General features: G+C 51.1%; 1 protein-coding gene across 1 annotated transcript in view; it reads left to right on the forward strand.

The window, feature by feature from the left end:
* Positions 1–292: 292 nt before the first annotated feature.
* LOC145839308 (uncharacterized) overlaps positions 293–22,487 on the forward strand; it is a 166,269-nt gene continuing 144,074 nt past the window's right edge. The window contains exon 1 of the mRNA XM_082946902.1: positions 293–512. Coding sequence (XP_082803028.1) covers positions 293–512 — 220 coding nt within the window. The remainder of the gene's footprint in view (positions 513–22,487) is intronic.

Raw genomic sequence — 22,487 nt, forward strand, 5'->3', positions numbered from 1 at the left:
ACTGTTTAATTTTTTTTTTTAATTAAAAAAATAAAACTACTTAATTCATATATTCTAATATCCTTAAGCTTTATTTGTTAAATTTAGTTATAAATAATCCTTTGAAATCATCTAATTATAAAAGTTTAAAAGTAGCATGAATAAAACACATTTTGGTTGTGATACTTGTGGAAAGAATTTTACCCGAAAATACAGTTTGAATATCCACAAAAGAATTCATTTAGGAGAAAAGCCATACAAGTGTGATGTTTGTTATAAAAGTTTCAATCGGAAAGGAAATTTAACAGTTCACATGTTGGTACATAGTGATAAAAAAGACTTTCAATGTCATGTTTGTCATAAGAAATTTGCACTTAAACACAACTTAAAACGTCACATGGTTACTCACACTAAAGATAAACTTTTTAAATGTGATTTGTGTGACAAAAGTTTTACTGAAAAAGGTAGTGTAAAGAAACATATGTTAGTTCATACTGGTATAAAAGAACATCAGTGCGAAGTTTGTGAAAAAAGTTTTCTCTTAAACATAATCTAAAACAACATATGCTGACCCACAATAAATAACTTTAAAGGTTATATATTTATAAGCTGGTTTATAAAGTAAACTTTATACTTTTTTTAAAGATATGTTAGATAATTCTTGGATTGTAAATAAAGTTCAATCTAGTCATTTGTACTAATGAATAAATGGTAAAAAATTCACCTTACTCACACGTACATGACCTCAGTCGTTTCACCTGTTCTCCACCTCACTCACCCGTACATGACCTCGGTCGTTTCACCTGTTCTCCACCTTGCTCACCCGTACATGACCTCGGTCGTTTCAACTGTTCTCCACCTTACTCACCCACACATGACCTCAGTCGTTTCACCTGTTCTCCACCTTGCTCACCCGTACATGACCTCGGTCGTTTCACATGTTCTCCACCTTGCTCACCCGTACATGACCTCGGTCGTTTTACCTGTTCTCCACCTTGCTCACTCGTACATGACCTCGGTCGTTTCACATGTTCTCCACCTTGCTCACCCGTACATGACCTCGGTCGTTTTACCTGTTCTCCACCTTACTCACCCGTACATGACCTCGGTCGTTTCACCTGTTCTCCACCTTGCTCACCCGTACATGACCTCGGTCGTTTCACCTGTTCTCCACCTTACTCACCCGTACATGACCTCGGACGTTTCACCTGTTCTCCACCTTGCTAACCCGTACATGACCTCGGTCGTTTCACCTGTTCACCACCTTGCTCACCCGTAAATTTACTTCAGTCGTTTCACCTGTTCTCTACCTTGCTCACCCGTACATGACCTCCGTCGTTACACCTGATCTCCACCTTGATCACCCGTACATGACTTCGATTGTTTCACCTGTTCTCCACCTTGATCATCCGTACATGACCTCGGTCGTTTCACCTGTTCTCCACCTTGATCACCCGTACATGACCTCGTTCGTTTCACCTGTTCTCCACCTTGCTCACCCGTACATGACTTCGATTGTTTCACCTGTTCTCCACCTTGCTCACCCGTACATGACCTCGGTCGTTTCATCTGTTCTCCACCTTGCTCACCCGTACATGAGCTCGGTCGTTACATCTGTTCTCCACCTTGCTCACCCGTACATGACCTCGGTCGTTTCACATGTTCTCCACCTTGCTCACCCGTACATGACCTCGGTCGTTTCACCTGTTCACCACCTTGCTCAACCGTAAATTTACTTGAGTCGTTTCACCTGTTCTCAACCTCGCTCACCCGTACATGACCTTGGTCGTTTCACCTGTTCTCCACCTTGCTTACCCGTACATGATCTCAGTTGTTTCACCTTTTCTCCACCTTGCTCACCCGTACATGACTTCGATTGTTTCACCTGTTCTCCACCTTGCTCACCCGTACATGACCTCGGTCGTTTCACCTGTTCTCGACCTTGCTCTCACGTACATGACCTCAGTCGTTTCACTTGTTCTCCACCTTACTCACCCGTAAATGACTTCAGTCGTTTCACCTGTTCTCCACTTTGATCACCCGTACATGACCTCGGTCGTTTCACCTGTTCTCCGCCTTGCTTACCCATACATGATCTCAGTCGTTTCACCTGTTCTCCACCTTGCTCACCCGTACATTACCTCGGTCGTTTCATCTGTTCTCCACCTTGCTCACCCGTACATGTCCTCGGTCGTTTCACCTGTTCTCCACCTTACTCACCTGTACATGACCTCGGTCGTTTCACCTGTTCTCCACCTTGATCACCCGTAAATGACCTCGGCCGTTTCACCTGATCTACACCTTGCTCACCCGTACATGACCTCGGTCGTTTTACTAGTTCTCCACCTTACTCATCCGTACATGACCTCGGTCGTTTCACCTGTTCTCCACCAAGCTCTCACGTACATGACCTCAGTCGTTTCACTTGTTCTGCACTTTACTCACCCGTACATGACTTCAGTCGTTTCATCTGTTCTCCACCTTACTCACCCGTACATGACCTCGGTCGTTTCTTCTGTTCTTCACCTTACTCACCCGTACATGACCTCGGTCGTTTCACCTGTTCTCCACCTTGCTCACCCGTACATGACCTCAGTCGTTTCACCTGTTCTCCACCTTGCTCACCCGTACATGACCTCGGTCGTTTCACATGTTCTCCACCTTGCTCACCCGTACATGACCTCGGTCGTTTTACCTGTTCTCCACCTAGCTCACCCGTACATGACCTCCGTCGTTTCACCTGTTCTCCACCTTGCTCACCCGTACATGACCTCCGTCGTTTCACCTGTTCTACACCTTGCTCACCCGTACATGAACTCGGTCGTTTCACCTGTTCTCCACCTTGCTCACCCGTACATGACCTCGGTCGTTTCACCTGTTCTCCACCTTACTCACCCGTACATGACCTCGGTCGTTTCACCTGTTCTCCACCTTGATCACCCGTACATGACCTCGGACGTTTCACCTGTTCTCCACCTTGCTAACCCGTAAATGACCTCGATCGTTTCACCTGTTCTCCACCTTACTCACCCGTACATGACCTCGGTCGTTTCACCTGTTCTCCACCTTGCTCACCCGTACATGACCTCGGTCGTTTCACCTGTTCACCACCTTGCTCACCCGTAAATTTACTTCAGTCGTTTCACCTGTTCTCCACCTTGCTCACCCGTACATGACCTCCGTCGTTACACCTGATCTCCACCTTGCTCACCCGTACATGACCTCGGTCGTTTCACCTGTTCTCAACCTTACTCACCCGTTCATGACCTCGGTCGTTTCACCTGTTCTCCACCTTGCTCACCCGTACATGACCTCGGTCGTTTCACCTGTTCACCACCTTGCTCACCCGTACATGACCTCGGTCGTTTCACCTGTTCTCCACCTTGCTCACCCGTAAATTTACTTCAGTCGTTTCACCTGTTCTCCACCTTGCTCACCCGTAAATTTACTTCAGTCGTTTCACCTGTTCTCCACCTTGCTCACCCGTATATGACCTCGGTCGTTTCACCTGTTCTCCACCTTGCTCTACCGTACATGACCTCGGTCGTTTCACCTGTTCTCCACCTTGCTCTACCGTACATGACCTCGGTCGTTTCACCTGTTCTCCACCTTGCTCAGCCGTACATGACCTCGGTCGTTTCACCTGTTCTGCACCTTACTCACCCGTACATAACCTCGATCGTTTCACCTGTTCTCAACCTTACTCACCCGTACATGACCTCGGTCGTTTCACCTGATCTCCACCTTGCTCACCCGTACATGACCTCGGTCGTTTCACCTGTTCTCCACCTTGCTCACCCGTACATGACCTCGGTCGTTTCACCTGTTCTCCACCTTGATCACCCGTACATGACCTCGGACGTTTCACCTGTTCTCCACCTTGCTAACCCGTACATGACCTCGGTCGTTTCACCTGTTCACCACCTTGCTCACCCGTAAATTTACTTCAGTCGTTTCACCTGTTCTCCACCTTGCTCACCCGTACATGACCTCCGTCGTTACACCTGATCTCCACCTTGCTCACCCGTACATGACCTCGGTCGTTTCACCTGTTCTCCACCTTGCTCTACCGTACATGACCTCGGTCGTTTCACCTGTTCTCCACCTTGCTCTACCGTACATGACCTCGGTCGTTTCACCTGTTCTCCACCTTGCTCAGCCGTACATGACCTCAGTCGTTTCACTTGTTCTCCACCTTGCTCACCCGTACATGACCTCGGTCGTTTCACCTGTTCTCCACCTTGCTCACCCGTACATGACCTCGGTCGTTTCACCTGTTCTCCACCTTGCTCACCCGTACATGACTTCGATTGTTTCACCTGTTCTCCACCTTGCTCACCCGTAAATTTACTTCAGTCGTTTCACCTGTTCTCAACCTCGCTCACCCGTACATGACCTTGGTCGTTTCACCTGTTCTCCACCTTGCTTACCCGTACATGATCTTAGTTGTTTCACCTTTTCTCCACCTTGCTCACCCGTACATGACTTCGATTGTTTCACCTGTTCTCCACCTTGATCACCCGTACATGACCTCGGTCGTTTCACCTGTTCTCCACCTTGATCACCCGTACATGACCTCGGACGTTTCATCTGTTCTCCACCTTGCTAACCCGTACATGACCTCGGTCGTTTCACCTGTTCTCCACCTTACTTACCCGTACATGATCTCGGTCGTTTCACCTGTTTTCCACCTTGCTCACCCGTACATTAACTCGGTCATTTCACCTGTTCTCCACCTCGCTCATCCGTACATGACCTCGGTCGTTTTACCTGTTCTCAACCTCGCTCACCCGTACATGACCTCGGTCGTTTCACCTGTTCTTCACCTCCTCACCCGTACATGACCTCGGTCGTTTCACCTGTTCTCCACCTTGCTCACCCGTACATGACCTCGGTCGTATAACCTGTTCTCCGACTTACTCACCCGTACATGACCTCGGTCGTTTCACCTGTTCTCCACCTTACTCACCCGTACATGACCTCGGTCGTTTCACCTGTTCTCCACCTTACTTACCCGTACATGATCTCGGTCGTTTCACCTGTTTTCCACCTTGCTCACCCGTACATTAACTCGGTCATTTCACCTGTTCTCCACCTCGCTCATCCGTACATGACCTCGGTCGTTTTACCTGTTCTCAACCTCGCTCACCCGTACATGACCTCGGTCGTTTCACCTGTTCTTCACCTCCTCACCCGTACATGACCTCGGTCGTTTCACCTGTTCTCCACCTTGCTCACCCGTACATGACCTCGGTCGTATAACCTGTTCTCCGACTTACTCACCCGTACATGACCTCGGTCGTTTCACCTGTTCTCCACCTTACTCACCCGTACATGACCTCGGTCGTTTCACCTGTTCTCCACCAAACTCACCCGTACATGACCTCGGTCGTTTCTTCTGTTCTCCACCTTACTCACCCGTACATGACCTCGGTCGTTTCACCTGTTCTCCACCTTACTCACCCGTACATGACCTCGGTCGTTTCACCTGTTCTCCACCTTACTCACCCGTACATGACCTCGGTCGTTTCTTCTGTTCTCCACCTTACTCACCCGTACATGACCTCGGTCATTTCACCTGTTCTCCACCTTGCTCACCCGTAAATGACCTAATTCGTTTCAACTGTTCTCCACCTTGCTCACTCGTACATGACCTCGGTCGTTTAACCTGTTCTCCGACTTACTCACCAGTACATGACCTCGGTCGTTTCACCTGTTCTCCACCTTGATCAACCGTACAAGACCTCAGTCGTTTCATCTGTTCTCTACCTTGCTCACCCGTACATGACCTCGGTCGTTTCACCTGTTCTCCACCTTGCTCACCCGTACATGACCTCATTCGTTTCAACTGTTCTCCACCTTGCTCACTCGTACATGACCTCGGTCGTTTAACCTGTTCTCCACCTTACTCACCCGTACATGACCTCGGTCGTTTCACCTGTTCTCCACCAAACTCACCCGTACATGACCTCGGTCGTTTCTTTTGTTCTCCACCTTGCTCACCCGTACATGACCTCGGTCGTTTCACCTGTTCTCTACCTTGCTCACCCGTACATGACCTCGGTCGTTTCACCTGTTCTCCACCTTGCTCATCCGTACATGACCTCATTCGTTTCAACTGTTCTCCACCTTGCTCACTCGTACATGACCTCGGTCGTTTAACCTGTTCTCCGACTTACTCACCCGTACATGACCTCGGTCGTTTCAACTGTTCTCCACTTTGCTCATCCGTACATGACCTCATTCGTTTCAACTGTTCTCCACCTTGATCACCCGTACATGACCTCGGTCGTTTCACCTGATCTCCACCTTGATCACCCGTACAAGACCTCGGTCGTTTCACCTGTTCTCCACCTTACTCACCCGTACATGACCTCGGTCGTTTCACCTGTTCTCCACCTTGCTCACCCGTACATGACCTCGGTCGTTTCACCTGTTTTCCACCTTGCTCACCCGTACATGACCTCGGTCGTTTCACCTGTTCTCCGCCTTGCTCACCCATACATGACCTCGGTCGTTTCACCTGTTCTCCACCTTGCTCACCCGTACATCACCTCAGTCGTTTCATCTGTTCTCCACCTTGCTCACCCGTACATGACCTCGGTCGTTTCACCTGTTCTCCACCTTGCTCACCCGTACATGACCTCGGTCGTTTCACTTGTTCTCTACCTTACTCACTCGTACATGACCTCGGTAGTTTCATCTCTTCTCCACCTTGCTCACCCGTACATGACCTCGGTCGTTTCACCTGTTCTCCACCTTGCTCAACCGTACATGACCTCGGTCGTTTCACCTGTTCTCCACCTTACTCACCCGTACATGACCTCGGTCATTTCATTTGTTCTTCACCTTACTCATCCGTCATGACCTTGGTCGTTTCATCTGTTCTCCACCTTGCTCACCCGTACATGACCTCGATCGTTTCACCTGTTCTCCACCTTGCTCACCCGTACATGACCTCAGTCGTTTCACCTGTTCTCCACCTCGCTCATTCGTACATGACCTCGGTCATTTCATTTGTTCTCCACCTTACTCACCCGTACATGACCTCGGTCATTTCATTTGTTCATCACCTTACTCATCCGTACATGACCTTGGTCGTTTCACCTGTTCTCAACCTTGCTCACCCGTACATGACCTCAGTCGTTTCATCTGTTCTCCACCTTGCTCACCCGTACATGACCTCGATCGTTTCACCTGTTCTCCACCTCGCTCACCTGTACATGACCTCAGTCGTTTCACCTGATCTCCACCTTGCTCACCCGTACATGACCTGATCGTTTCACCTGTTCTCCACCTTGCTCACCCGTACATGACCTCGGTCGTTTCACCTGTTCTCCACCTTGCTCACCCGTACATGACCTCTGTCGTTTCACCTGTTCTCCACCTTGCTCAACCGTAGACGACCTCAGTCGTTTCACCTGTTCTTCAACTTGCTCACCCGTACATGACTTCGGTCGTTTCACTTGTTCTCCACCTTACTCACCCTTACATGACCTCGGTCGTTTCACCTGTTCTCGACCTTACTCACCCGTACATGACCTCGGTCAATTCACCTGTTCTCCACCTTACTCACCCGTACATGACCTCGGTCGATTCATCTGTTCTCCACCTTGCTCACCCGTACATGACCTCAGTCGTTTCACCTGTTCTCCACCTTACTCACCCGTACATGACCTCGGTCGTTTAACCTGTTCTCCACCTTGCTCACCCGTACATGACCTCGGTCGTTTCATCTGTTCTCCACCTTGCTCACCCGTACATGACCTCGGTCGTTTCACCTGTTCTCGACCTTGCTCACCCGTTTATGACCTCGGTTGTTTCACCTGTTCTCCACCTTGCTCACCCGTACATGACCTCGGTCGTTTCACCTGTTCTCCACCTTGCTCACCCGTACATGACCTCGGTCGTTTCACCTGTTCTCCACCTTACTCACCCGTACATGGCCTCGGTCGTTTCACCTGTTCTTCACCTTGCTCACCCGTACATGACATCGGTCGTTTCACCTGTGCTTCACCTTGCTCACCCGTACATGACATCGGTCGTTTCACCTGTTCTCCACCTTGCTCACCCGTACATGACCTCGGTCGTTTCACCTGTTCTCCATCTTGCTCACCCGTACATGACCTCGGTCGTTTCACCTGTTCTCTACCGTACTTGCCCGTACATGACCTCATTACTTTCACCTGTTCTCCACCTTACTCACCCTCGTTCCTAGGTAGTTTCCCCTGTTCTCTACTTTGCTCACCCGTACATGACCTCGGTCGTTTCACCTGTTCTCCACCTTACTCACCCGTACATGACCTCGGTCATTTCGCCTGTTCTCCACCTTGCTCAACCGTACATTACCTCGGTTGTTTCACCTGTTCTCCACCTTGCTCACCTGTACATGACCTTGGTCGTTTCACCTGTTCTCTACCTCGCTCATCCGTACATGACCTCGGTCGTTTCACCTGTTCTCCACCTTACTCACCCGTACATAACCTCGGTCGTTTCACCTGTTCTCCACCTTACTCACCCGTACATTACCTCGGTCGTTTCACCTGTTCTCCACCTTGCTCACTTGTACTTGACCTCGGTCGTTTCACCTGTTCTCTACCTTACTCACCCGTACATAACCTCGGTCGTTTCACCTGTTCTCCAACTTACTTATCCGTACATGACCTCGGTCGTTTCACTTGTTCTCCAACTTACTCACCCGTACATGACCTCGGTCGTTTCACCTGTTCTCCACCTTGCTCACCCGTACATGACCTCGGTTGTTTCACTTTTTCTCCACCTTGCTCATCCGTACATGACCTCGGTCGTTTCACCTGTTCTCCACCTCGCTCACCCGTACATGACCTCATTCGTTTCACCTGTTCTCCACCTAGCTCACCCGTACATGACCTCGGTCGTTTCACCTGTTCTCCACCTTGCTCAACCGTACATGACCTCGGTCGTTTCACTTGTTCTCCAACTTACTCACCCGTACATGACCTCGGTCGTTTCACCTGTTCTCCACCTTGCTTACCCGTACATGACCTCGGTCGTTTCACCTGTTCTCCATCTTGCTCAACAGTACATAACCTCGGTCGTTTCATCTGTTCTCCACCTTACTGACCCGTACATGACCTCGGTCGTTTCACCTGTTCTCCAACTTACTTATCCGTACATGACCTCAGTCGTTTCATTTGTTCTCCACCTTGCTCACCCGTACATGACCTCGGTCGTTTCACATGTTCTCCACCTTACTCACCCGTACATGACCTCGGTCGTTTCACCTGATCTCCACCTTACTCACCCGTACATGACCTCGGTCGTTTCACCTGTTCTCCATCTTGCTCACACGTACATGACCTCGGTCGTTTCACCTGTTCTCCACCTTGCTCACCCGTACATGACCTCGGTCGTTTTACCTGTTCTCCTACTTGCTCACCCGTACATGACCTCGGTCGTTTCACATGTTCTCCACCTTACTCACCCGTACATGACCTCGGTCGTTTCACCTGATCTCCACCTTACTCACCCGTACATGACCTCGGTCGTTTCACCTGTTCTCCATCTTGCTAATCCGTACATGACCTCGGTCGTTTAACCTGTTCTCCACCTTGCTCACCCGTACATGACCTCGGTCGTTTCATCTGTTCTCCACTTTACTCACCCGTACATGACCTCGGTCGTTTCACCTGTTCTCAACCTTGCTCACCCGTACATGACCTCGGTCGTTTCACCTGTTCTCCACCTTGCTCACCCGTACATGACCTCGGTCGTTTTACCTGTTCTCCACCTTGCTCACCCGTACATGACTTCGGTTGTTTCACCTGTTCTCCACCTTACTCACCCGTACATGACCTCGGTCGTTTCACCTGTTCTCCACCTTGCTCATCCGTACATGACCTCGGTCGTTTCACCTGTTCTCCACCTTGCTCACCCGTACATGACCTCGGTCGTGTCACCTGTTCTCCACCTTGCTCACCCGTACATGACCTCGGTCGTTTCACATGTTCTCCACCTTACTCACCCGTATATGATCTCGGTCGTTTCACCTGTTCTCCACCTCGCTTACTCGTACATGACCTCGGTCGTTTCACCTGTTCTCCACCTTACTCACCCGTACATGACCTCGATCGTTTCACCTGTTCTCCACCTTGCTCACCCGTACATGACCTCCGTCGTTTCACCTGTTCTCCACCTTGCTCACCCGTACATGACCTCGGTCGTTTTACCTGTTCTCCACCTTGCTCACCCGTACATGACCTCGGTCGTTTCATCTGTTCTCCACCTTGCTCACCCGTACATGACCTCGGTCGTTTCACCTGTTCTCCACCTTGCTCACCCGTACATGACCTCGGTCGTTTCACTTGTTCTCCACCTTGCTCATCCGTACATGACCTCGGTCGTTTCACCTGTTCTCCACCTCGCTTACTCGTACATGACCTCGGTCGTTTCACCTGTTCTCCACCTTACTCACCCGTACATGACCTCCGTCGTTTCACCTGTTCTCCACCTTACTCACCCGTACATGACCTCCGTCGTTTCACCTGTTCACCACCTTGCTCATCCGTACATGACCTCGGTCGTTTCATCTGTTCTCCACCTTGCTCACCCGTACATGACCTCAGTCGTTTCACCTGTTCTCCACCTTGCTCACCCGTACATGACCTCGGTCGTTTCATCTGTTCTCCACCTTGCTCACGCGTACATAACCTCGGTCGTTTCACCTGTTCTCCACCTTGCTCACCCGTACATGACCTCAGTCGTTTCACCTGTTCTCCACCTTGCTCACCCGTACATCACCTCGGTCGTTTCATCTGTTCTCCACCTTGATCACCCGTACATGACCTCGGTCGTTTCACCTTATCTCCACCTTGCTTACCCGTACATGACCTCGGTCGTTTCATCTGTTCTCCACCTTACTCATCCGTACATGACCTCGGTCGTTTCACCTGTTCTCCACCTTGCTCACCCGTTTATGACCTCGGTCGTTTCACCTGTTCTCCACCTTGCTCACCCGTACATGACCTCGGTCGTTTAACCTGTTCTCCACCTTACTCATCCGTACATGACCTCCGTCGTTTCACCTGTTCTCCACCTTACTCACCCGTACATGACCTCGGTCGTTTCACCTGTTCTCCACCTTGCTCACCCGTACATGACCTCTGTCGTTTCACCTGTTCTCCATCTTGCTCACCCGTAGACGACCTCAGTCGTTTCACCTGTTCTCCACCTTGCTCACCCGTTTATGACCTCGGTCGTTTTACCTGTTCTCCACCTTGCTCACCCGTACATGACCTCGGTCGTTTAACCTGTTCTCCACCTTACTCACCCGTACATGACCTCACTCGTTTCACCGGTTCTCCACCTTACTCACCCGTACATGACCTCAGTCGTTTCACCTGTTCTCCACCTTGCTCATCCGTACATGACCTCGGTCGTTTCACCTGTTCTCCACCTTGCTCACCCATACATGACCTCGGTCGTTTCACCTGTTCTCCACCTTGATCACTCGTACATGACCTCGATCGTTTCAACTGTTCTTCACCTTGCTCACCCGTACATGACCTCCGTCGTTTCACCTGTTCTCCACCTTGCTCATCCGTACATGACCTCGGTCGTTTCACCTGTTCTCCACCTTACTCACCCGTACATGACCTCCGTCGTTTCACCTGTTCTCCACCTTACTCACCCGTACATGACCTCCGTCGTTTCACCTGTTCACCACCTTGCTCATCCGTACATGACCTCGGTCGTTTCATCTGTTCTCCACCTTGCTCACGCGTATATGACCTCGGTCGTTTCATCTGTTCTCAACCTTGCTCACCCGTTCATGACCTCAGTCGTTTCACTTGTTCTCCACCTTACTCACCCGTACATGACCTCGGTCGTTTCACCTGTTCTCCACCTCACTCACCCGTACATGACTTCGGTCGCTTCACCTGTTCTCCACCTTACTCACCCGTACATGACTTCTGTCGTTTAACCTGTTCTCCACCTTTTTACCCATACATGACCTCCGTCGTTTCACCTGTTCTCCACCTTACTCACCCGTACATGACCTCCGTCGTTTCACCTGTTCACCACCTTGCTCACCCGTACATGACCTCAGTCGTTTCACCTGTTCTACACCTTGCTTACCCGTACATGACCTCGGTTGTTTCACTTTTTCTCCACCTTGCTCACCCGTACATGACCTCGGTCGTTTCACCTGTTCTCCACCTCGCTCACCCGTACATGACCTCATTCGTTTCACCTGTTCTCCACCTAGCTCACCCGTACATGACCTCGGTCGTTTCACCTGTTCTCCACCTTGCTCAACCGTACATGACCTCGGTCGCTTCACCTGTTCTCCAACTTACTCACCCGTACATGACCTCGGTCGTTTCACCTGTTCTCCACCTTGCTCACCCGTACATGACCTCGGTTGTTTCACTTTTTCTCCACCTTGCTCACCCGTACATGACCTCGGTCGTTTCACCTGTTCTCCACCTCGCTCACCCGTACATGACCTCATTCGTTTCACCTGTTCTACACCTAGCTCACCCGTACATAACCTCGGTCGTTTCACCTGTTCTCCACCTTGCTCAACCGTACATGACCTCGGTCGCTTCACCTGTTCTCCACCTTGCTCAACCGTACATGACCTCGGTCGCTTCACCTGTTCTCCAACTTACTCACCCGTACATGACCTCGGTCGTTTCACCTGTTCTCCACCTTGCTCACCCGTACATGACCTCGGTTGTTTCACTTTTTCTCCACCTTGCTCACCCGTACATGACCTCGGTCGTTTCACCTGTTCTCCACCTCGCTCACCTGTACATGACCTCATTCGTTTCACCTGTTCTCCACCTAGCTCACCCGTACATGACCTCGGTCGTTTCACCTGTTCTCCACCTTGCTCAACCGTACATGACCTCGGTCGTTTCACTTGTTCTCCAACTTACTCACCCGTACATGACCTCGGTCGTTTCACCTGTTCTCCACCTTGCTTACCCGTACATGACCTCGGTCGTTTCACCTGTTCTCCATCTTGCTCAACAGTACATAACCTCGGTCGTTTCACCTGTTCTCCACCTTACTCACCCGTACATGACCTCGGTCGTTTCACCTGTTCTCCACCTTGCTCACCCGTTTATGACCTCGGTCGTTTCACCTGTTCTCCACCTTGCTCACCCGTACATGACCTCGGTCGTTTAACCTGTTCTCCACCTTACTCATCCGTACATGACCTCCGTCGTTTCACCTGTTCTCCACCTTACTCACCCGTACATGACCTCGGTCGTTTCACCTGTTCTCCACCTTGCTCACCCGTACATGACCTCTGTCGTTTCACCTGTTCTCCATCTTGCTCACCCGTAGACGACCTCAGTCGTTTCACCTGTTCTCCACCTTGCTCACCCGTTTATGACCTCGGTCGTTTTACCTGTTCTCCACCTTGCTCACCCGTACATGACCTCGGTCGTTTAACCTGTTCTCCACCTTACTCACCCGTACATGACCTCACTCGTTTCACCGGTTCTCCACCTTACTCACCCGTACATGACCTCAGTCGTTTCACCTGTTCTCCACCTTGCTCATCCGTACATGACCTCGGTCGTTTCACCTGTTCTCCACCTTGCTCACCCATACATGACCTCGGTCGTTTCACCTGTTCTCCACCTTGATCACTCGTACATGACCTCGATCGTTTCAACTGTTCTTCACCTTGCTCACCCGTACATGACCTCCGTCGTTTCACCTGTTCTCCACCTTGCTCATCCGTACATGACCTCGGTCGTTTCACCTGTTCTCCACCTTACTCACCCGTACATGACCTCCGTCGTTTCACCTGTTCTCCACCTTACTCACCCGTACATGACCTCCGTCGTTTCACCTGTTCACCACCTTGCTCATCCGTACATGACCTCGGTCGTTTCATCTGTTCTCCACCTTGCTCACGCGTATATGACCTCGGTCGTTTCATCTGTTCTCAACCTTGCTCACCCGTTCATGACCTCAGTCGTTTCACTTGTTCTCCACCTTACTCACCCGTACATGACCTCGGTCGTTTCACCTGTTCTCCACCTCACTCACCCGTACATGACTTCGGTCGCTTCACCTGTTCTCCACCTTACTCACCCGTACATGACTTCTGTCGTTTAACCTGTTCTCCACCTTTTTACCCATACATGACCTCCGTCGTTTCACCTGTTCTCCACCTTACTCACCCGTACATGACCTCCGTCGTTTCACAAGTTCACCACCTTGCTCACCCGTACATGACCTCAGTCGTTTCACCTGTTCTACACCTTGCTTACCCGTACATGACCTCGGTTGTTTCACTTTTTCTCCACCTTGCTCACCCGTACATGACCTCGGTCGTTTCACCTGTTCTCCACCTCGCTCACCCGTACATGACCTCATTCGTTTCACCTGTTCTCCACCTAGCTCACCCGTACATGACCTCGGTCGTTTCACCTGTTCTCCACCTTGCTCAACCGTACATGACCTCGGTCGCTTCACCTGTTCTCCAACTTACTCACCCGTACATGACCTCGGTCGTTTCACCTGTTCTCCACCTTGCTCACCCGTACATGACCTCGGTTGTTTCACTTTTTCTCCACCTTGCTCACCCGTACATGACCTCGGTCGTTTCACCTGTTCTCCACCTCGCTCACCCGTACATGACCTCATTCGTTTCACCTGTTCTACACCTAGCTCACCCGTACATAACCTCGGTCGTTTCACCTGTTCTCCACCTTGCTCAACCGTACATGACCTCGGTCGCTTCACCTGTTCTCCACCTTGCTCAACCGTACATGACCTCGGTCGCTTCACCTGTTCTCCAACTTACTCACCCGTACATGACCTCGGTCGTTTCACCTGTTCTCCACCTTGCTCACCCGTACATGACCTCGGTTGTTTCACTTTTTCTCCACCTTGCTCACCCGTACATGACCTCGGTCGTTTCACCTGTTCTCCACCTCGCTCACCTGTACATGACCTCATTCGTTTCACCTGTTCTCCACCTAGCTCACCCGTACATGACCTCGGTCGTTTCACCTGTTCTCCACCTTGCTCAACCGTACATGACCTCGGTCGTTTCACTTGTTCTCCAACTTACTCACCCGTACATGACCTCGGTCGTTTCACCTGTTCTCCACCTTGCTTACCCGTACATGACCTCGGTCGTTTCACCTGTTCTCCATCTTGCTCAACAGTACATAACCTCGGTCGTTTCACCTGTTCTCCACCTTACTCACCCGTACATGACCTCGGTCATTTCGCCTGTTCTCCACCTTGCTCAACCGTACATTACCTCGGTTGTTTCACCTGTTCTCCACCTTGCTCACCTGTACATGACCTTGGTCGTTTCACCTGTTCTCTACCTCGCTCATCCGTACATGACCTCGGTCGTTTCACCTGTTCTCCACCTTACTCACCCGTACATAACCTCGGTCGTTTCACCTGTTCTCCACCTTACTCACCCGTACATTACCTCGGTCGTTTCACCTGTTCTCCACCTTGCTCACTTGTACTTGACCTCGGTCGTTTCACCTGTTCTCTACCTTACTCACCCGTACATAACCTCGGTCGTTTCACCTGTTCTCCAACTTACTTATCCGTACATGACCTCGGTCGTTTCACTTGTTCTCCAACTTACTCACCCGTACATGACCTCGGTCGTTTCACCTGTTCTCCACCTTGCTCACCCGTACATGACCTCGGTTGTTTCACTTTTTCTCCACCTTGCTCATCCGTACATGACCTCGGTCGTTTCACCTGTTCTCCACCTCGCTCACCCGTACATGACCTCATTCGTTTCACCTGTTCTCCACCTAGCTCACCCGTACATGACCTCGGTCGTTTCACCTGTTCTCCACCTTGCTCAACCGTACATGACCTCGGTCGTTTCACTTGTTCTCCAACTTACTCACCCGTACATGACCTCGGTCGTTTCACCTGTTCTCCACCTTGCTTACCCGTACATGACCTCGGTCGTTTCACCTGTTCTCCATCTTGCTCAACAGTACATAACCTCGGTCGTTTCATCTGTTCTCCACCTTACTGACCCGTACATGACCTCGGTCGTTTCACCTGTTCTCCAACTTACTTATCCGTACATGACCTCAGTCGTTTCATTTGTTCTCCACCTTGCTCACCCGTACATGACCTCGGTCGTTTCACATGTTCTCCACCTTACTCACCCGTACATGACCTCGGTCGTTTCACCTGATCTCCACCTTACTCACCCGTACATGACCTCGGTCGTTTCACCTGTTCTCCATCTTGCTCACACGTACATGACCTCGGTCGTTTCACCTGTTCTCCACCTTGCTCACCCGTACATGACCTCGGTCGTTTTACCTGTTCTCCTACTTGCTCACCCGTACATGACCTCGGTCGTTTCACATGTTCTCCACCTTACTCACCCGTACATGACCTCGGTCGTTTCACCTGATCTCCACCTTACTCACCCGTACATGACCTCGGTCGTTTCACCTGTTCTCCATCTTGCTAATCCGTACATGACCTCGGTCGTTTAACCTGTTCTCCACCTTGCTCACCCGTACATGACCTCGGTCGTTTCATCTGTTCTCCACTTTACTCACCCGTACATGACCTCGGTCGTTTCACCTGTTCTCAACCTTGCTCACCCGTACATGACCTCGGTCGTTTCACCTGTTCTCCACCTTGCTCACCCGTACATGACCTCGGTCGTTTTACCTGTTCTCCACCTTGCTCACCCGTACATGACTTCGGTTGTTTCACCTGTTCTCCACCTTACTCACCCGTACATGACCTCGGTCGTTTCACCTGTTCTCCACCTTGCTCATCCGTACATGACCTCGGTCGTTTCACCTGTTCTCCACCTTGCTCACCCGTACATGACCTCGGTCGTGTCACCTGTTCTCCACCTTGCTCACCCGTACATGACCTCGGTCGTTTCACATGTTCTCAACCTTACTCACCCGTATATGATCTCGGTCGTTTCACCTGTTCTCCACCTCGCTTACTCGTACATGACCTCGGTCGTTTCACCTGTTCTCCACCTTACTCACCCGTACATGACCTCGATCGTTTCACCTGTTCTCCACCTTGCTCACCCGTACATGACCTCCGTCGTTTCACCTGTTCTCCACCTTGCTCACCCGTACATGACCTCGGTCGTTTTACCTGTTCTCCACCTTGCTCACCCGTACATGACCTCGGTCGTTTCATCTGTTCTCCACCTTGCTCACCCGTACATGACCTCGGTCGTTTCACCTGTTCTCCACCTTGCTCACCCGTACATGACCTCGGTCGTTTCACTTGTTCTCCACCTTGCTCATCCGTACATGACCTCGGTCGTTTCACCTGTTCTCCACCTCGCTTACTCGTACATGACCTCGGTCGTTTCACCTGTTCTCCACCTTACTCACCCGTACATGACCTCCGTCGTTTCACCTGTTCTCCACCTTTTTACCCATACATGACCTCGGTCGTTTTACCTGTTCTCCACCTTGCTCACCCGTTTATGACCTCGGTCGTTTCACCTGTTCTCCACCTTGCTCACCCGTACATGACCTCAGTCGTTTCACCTGTTCTCCACCTTGCTCACCCGTACATGACCTCGGTCGTTTCATCTGTTCTCCACCTTGCTCACGCGTACATAACCTCGGTCGTTTCACCTGTTCTCCACCTTGCTCACCCGTACATGACCTCAGTCGTTTCACCTGTTCTCCACCTTGCTCACCCGTACATCACCTCGGTCGTTTCATCTGTTCTCCACCTTGATCACCCGTACATGACCTCGGTCGTTTCACCTTATCTCCACCTTGCTTACCCGTACATGACCTCGGTCGTTTCATCTGTTCTCCACCTTACTCATCCGTACATGACCTCGGTCGTTTCACCTGTTCTCCACCTTGCTCACCCGTTTATGACCTCGGTCGTTTCACCTGTTCTCCACCTTGCTCACCCGTACATGACCTCGGTCGTTTAACCTGTTCTCCACCTTACTCATCCGTACATGACCTCCGTCGTTTCACCTGTTCTCCACCTTACTCACCCGTACATGACCTCGGTCGTTTCACCTGTTCTCCACCTTGCTCACCCGTACATGACCTCTGTCGTTTCACCTGTTCTCCATCTTGCTCACCCGTAGACGACCTCAGTCGTTTCACCTGTTCTCCACCTTGCTCACCCGTTTATGACCTCGGTCGTTTTACCTGTTCTCCACCTTGCTCACCCGTACATGACCTCGGTCGTTTAACCTGTTCTCCACCTTACTCACCCGTACATGACCTCACTCGTTTCACCGGTTCTCCACCTTACTCACCCGTACATGACCTCAGTCGTTTCACCTGTTCTCCACCTTGCTCATCCGTACATGACCTCGGTCGTTTCACCTGTTCTCCACCTTGCTCACCCATACATGACCTCGGTCGTTTCACCTGTTCTCCACCTTGATCACTCGTACATGACCTCGATCGTTTCAACTGTTCTTCACCTTGCTCACCCGTACATGACCTCCGTCGTTTCACCTGTTCTCCACCTTGCTCATCCGTACATGACCTCGGTCGTTTCACCTGTTCTCCACCTTACTCACCCGTACATGACCTCCGTCGTTTCACCTGTTCTCCACCTTACTCACCCGTACATGACCTCCGTCGTTTCACCTGTTCACCACCTTGCTCATCCGTACATGACCTCGGTCGTTTCATCTGTTCTCCACCTTGCTCACGCGTATATGACCTCGGTCGTTTCATCTGTTCTCAACCTTGCTCACCCGTTCATGACCTCAGTCGTTTCACTTGTTCTCCACCTTACTCACCCGTACATGACCTCGGTCGTTTCACCTGTTCTCCACCTCACTCACCCGTACATGACTTCGGTCGCTTCACCTGTTCTCCACCTTACTCACCCGTACATGACTTCTGTCGTTTAACCTGTTCTCCACCTTTTTACCCATACATGACCTCCGTCGTTTCACCTGTTCTCCACCTTACTCACCCGTACATGACCTCCGTCGTTTCACCTGTTCACCACCTTGCTCACCCGTACATGACCTCAGTCGTTTCACCTGTTCTACACCTTGCTTACCCGTACATGACCTCGGTTGTTTCACTTTTTCTCCACCTTGCTCACCCGTACATGACCTCGGTCGTTTCACCTGTTCTCCACCTCGCTCACCCGTACATGACCTCATTCGTTTCACCTGTTCTCCACCTAGCTCACCCGTACATGACCTCGGTCGTTTCACCTGTTCTCCACCTTGCTCAACCGTACATGACCTCGGTCGCTTCACCTGTTCTCCAACTTACTCACCCGTACATGACCTCGGTCGTTTCACCTGTTCTCCACCTTGCTCACCCGTACATGACCTCGGTTGTTTCACTTTTTCTCCACCTTGCTCACCCGTACATGACCTCGGTCGTTTCACCTGTTCTCCACCTCGCTCACCCGTACATGACCTCATTCGTTTCACCTGTTCTACACCTAGCTCACCCGTACATAACCTCGGTCGTTTCACCTGTTCTCCACCTTGCTCAACCGTACATGACCTCGGTCGCTTCACCTGTTCTCCACCTTGCTCAACCGTACATGACCTCGGTCGCTTCACCTGTTCTCCAACTTACTCACCCGTACATGACCTCGGTCGTTTCACCTGTTCTCCACCTTGCTCACCCGTACATGACCTCGGTTGTTTCACTTTTTCTCCACCTTGCTCACCCGTACATGACCTCGGTCGTTTCACCTGTTCTCCACCTCGCTCACCTGTACATGACCTCATTCGTTTCACCTGTTCTCCACCTAGCTCACCCGTACATGACCTCGGTCGTTTCACCTGTTCTCCACCTTGCTCAACCGTACATGACCTCGGTCGTTTCACTTGTTCTCCAACTTACTCACCCGTACATGACCTCGGTCGTTTCACCTGTTCTCCACCTTGCTTACCCGTACATGACCTCGGTCGTTTCACCTGTTCTCCATCTTGCTCAACAGTACATAACCTCGGTCGTTTCATCTGTTCTCCACCTTACTGACCCGTACATGACCTCGGTTGTTTCACTTTTTCTCCACCTTGCTCATCCGTACATGACCTCGGTCGTTTCACCTGTTCTCCACCTCGCTCACCCGTACATGACCTCATTCGTTTCACCTGTTCTCCACCTAGCTCACCCGTACATGACCTCGGTCGTTTCACCTGTTCTCCACCTTACTCACCCGTACATTACCTCGGTCGTTTCACCTGTTCTCCACCTTGCTCACTTGTACTTGACCTCGGTCGTTTCACCTGTTCTCTACCTTACTCACCCGTACATAACCTCGGTCGTTTCACCTGTTCTCCAACTTACTTATCCGTACATGACCTCGGTCGTTTCACTTGTTCTCCAACTTACTCACCCGTACATGACCTCGGTCGTTTCACCTGTTCTCCACCTTGCTCACCCGTACATGACCTCGGTTGTTTCACTTTTTCTCCACCTTGCTCATCCGTACATGACCTCGGTCGTTTCACCTGTTCTCCACCTCGCTCACCCGTACATGACCTCATTCGTTTCACCTGTTCTCCACCTAGCTCACCCGTACATGACCTCGGTCGTTTCACCTGTTCTCCACCTTGCTCAACCGTACATGACCTCGGTCGTTTCACTTGTTCTCCAACTTACTCACCCGTACATGACCTCGGTCGTTTCACCTGTTCTCCACCTTGCTTACCCGTACATGACCTCGGTCGTTTCACCTGTTCTCCACCTTACTCACCAGTACATGACCTCGGTCGTTTCACCTGTTCTCCATCTTGCTCAACAGTACATAACCTCGGTCGTTTCATCTGTTCTCCACCTTACTGACCCGTACATGACCTCGGTCGTTTCACCTGTTCTCCAACTTACTTATCCGTACATGACCTCAGTCGTTTCATTTGTTCTCCACCTTGCTCACCCGTACATGACCTCGGTCGTTTCACATGTTCTCCACCTTACTCACCCGTACATGACCTCGGTCGTTTCACCTGATCTCCACCTTACTCACCCGTACATGACCTCGGTCGTTTCACCTGTTCTCCATCTTGCTCACACGTACATGACCTCGGTCGTTTCACCTGTTCTCCACCTTGCTCACCCGTACATGACCTCGGTCGTTTTACCTGTTCTCCTACTTGCTCACCCGTACATGACCTCGGTCGTTTCACATGTTCTCCACCTTACTCACCCGTACATGACCTCGGTCGTTTCACCTGATCTCCACCTTATTCACCCGTACATGACCTCGGTCGTTTCACCTGTTCTCCATCTTGCTAATCCGTACATGACCTCGGTCGTTTAACCTGTTCTCCACCTTGCTCACCCGTACATGACCTCGGTCGTTTCATCTGTTCTCCACTTTACTCACCCGTACATGACCTCGGTCGTTTCTTCTGTTCTCAACCTTGCTCACCCGTACATGACCTCGGTCGTTTCACCTGTTCTCCACCTTGCTCACCCGTACATGACCTCGGTCGTTTTACCTGTTCTCCACCTTGCTCACCCGTACATGACTTCGGTTGTTTCACCTGTTCTCCACCTTACTCACCCGTACATGACCTCGGTCGTTTCACCTGTTCTCCACCTTGCTCATCCGTACATGACCTCGGTCGTTTCACCTGTTCTCCACCTTGCTCACCCGTACATGACCTCGGTCGTGTCACCTGTTCTCCACCTTGCTCACCCGTACATGACCTCGGTCGTTTCACATGTTCTCCACCTTACTCACCCGTATATGATCTCGGTCGTTTCACCTGTTCTCCACCTCGCTTACTCGTACATGACCTCGGTCGTTTCACCTGTTCTCCACCTTACTCACCCGTACATGACCTCGATCGTTTCACCTGTTCTCCACCTTGCTCACCCGTACATGACCTCCGTCGTTTCACCTGTTCTCCACCTTGCTCACCCGTACATGACCTCGGTCGTTTTACCTGTTCTCCACCTTGCTCACCCGTACATGACCTCGGTCGTTTCATCTGTTCTCCACCTTGCTCACCCGTACATGACCTCGGTCGTTTCACCTGTTCTCCACCTTGCTCACCCGTACATGACCTCGGTCGTTTCACTTGTTCTCCACCTTGCTCATCCGTACATGACCTCGGTCGTTTCACCTGTTCTCCACCTCGCTTACTCGTACATGACCTCGGTCGTTTCACCTGTTCTCCACCTTACTCACCCGTACATGACCTCCGTCGTTTCACCTGTTCTCCACCTTTTTACCCATACATGACCTCGGTCGTTTTACCTGTTCTCCACCTTGCTCACCCGTTTATGACCTCGGTCGTTTCACCTGTTCTCCACCTTGCTCACCCGTACATGACCTCGGTCGTTTCATCTGTTCTCCACCTTGCTCACGCGTACATAACCTCGGTCGTTTCACCTGTTCTCCACCTTGCTCACCCGTACATGACCTCAGTCGTTTCACCTGTTCTCCACCTTGCTCACCCGTACATCACCTCGGTCGTTTCATCTGTTCTCCACCTTGATCACCCGTACATGACCTCGGTCGTTTCACCTTATCTCCACCTTGCTTAC

The sequence above is a fragment of the Thalia democratica genome, chromosome 6, assembly GCF_965202585.1.
Source record: "Thalia democratica chromosome 6, ktThaDemo2.hap1.1, whole genome shotgun sequence".
Lineage (NCBI taxonomy): Eukaryota > Metazoa > Chordata > Thaliacea > Salpida > Salpidae > Thalia > Thalia democratica.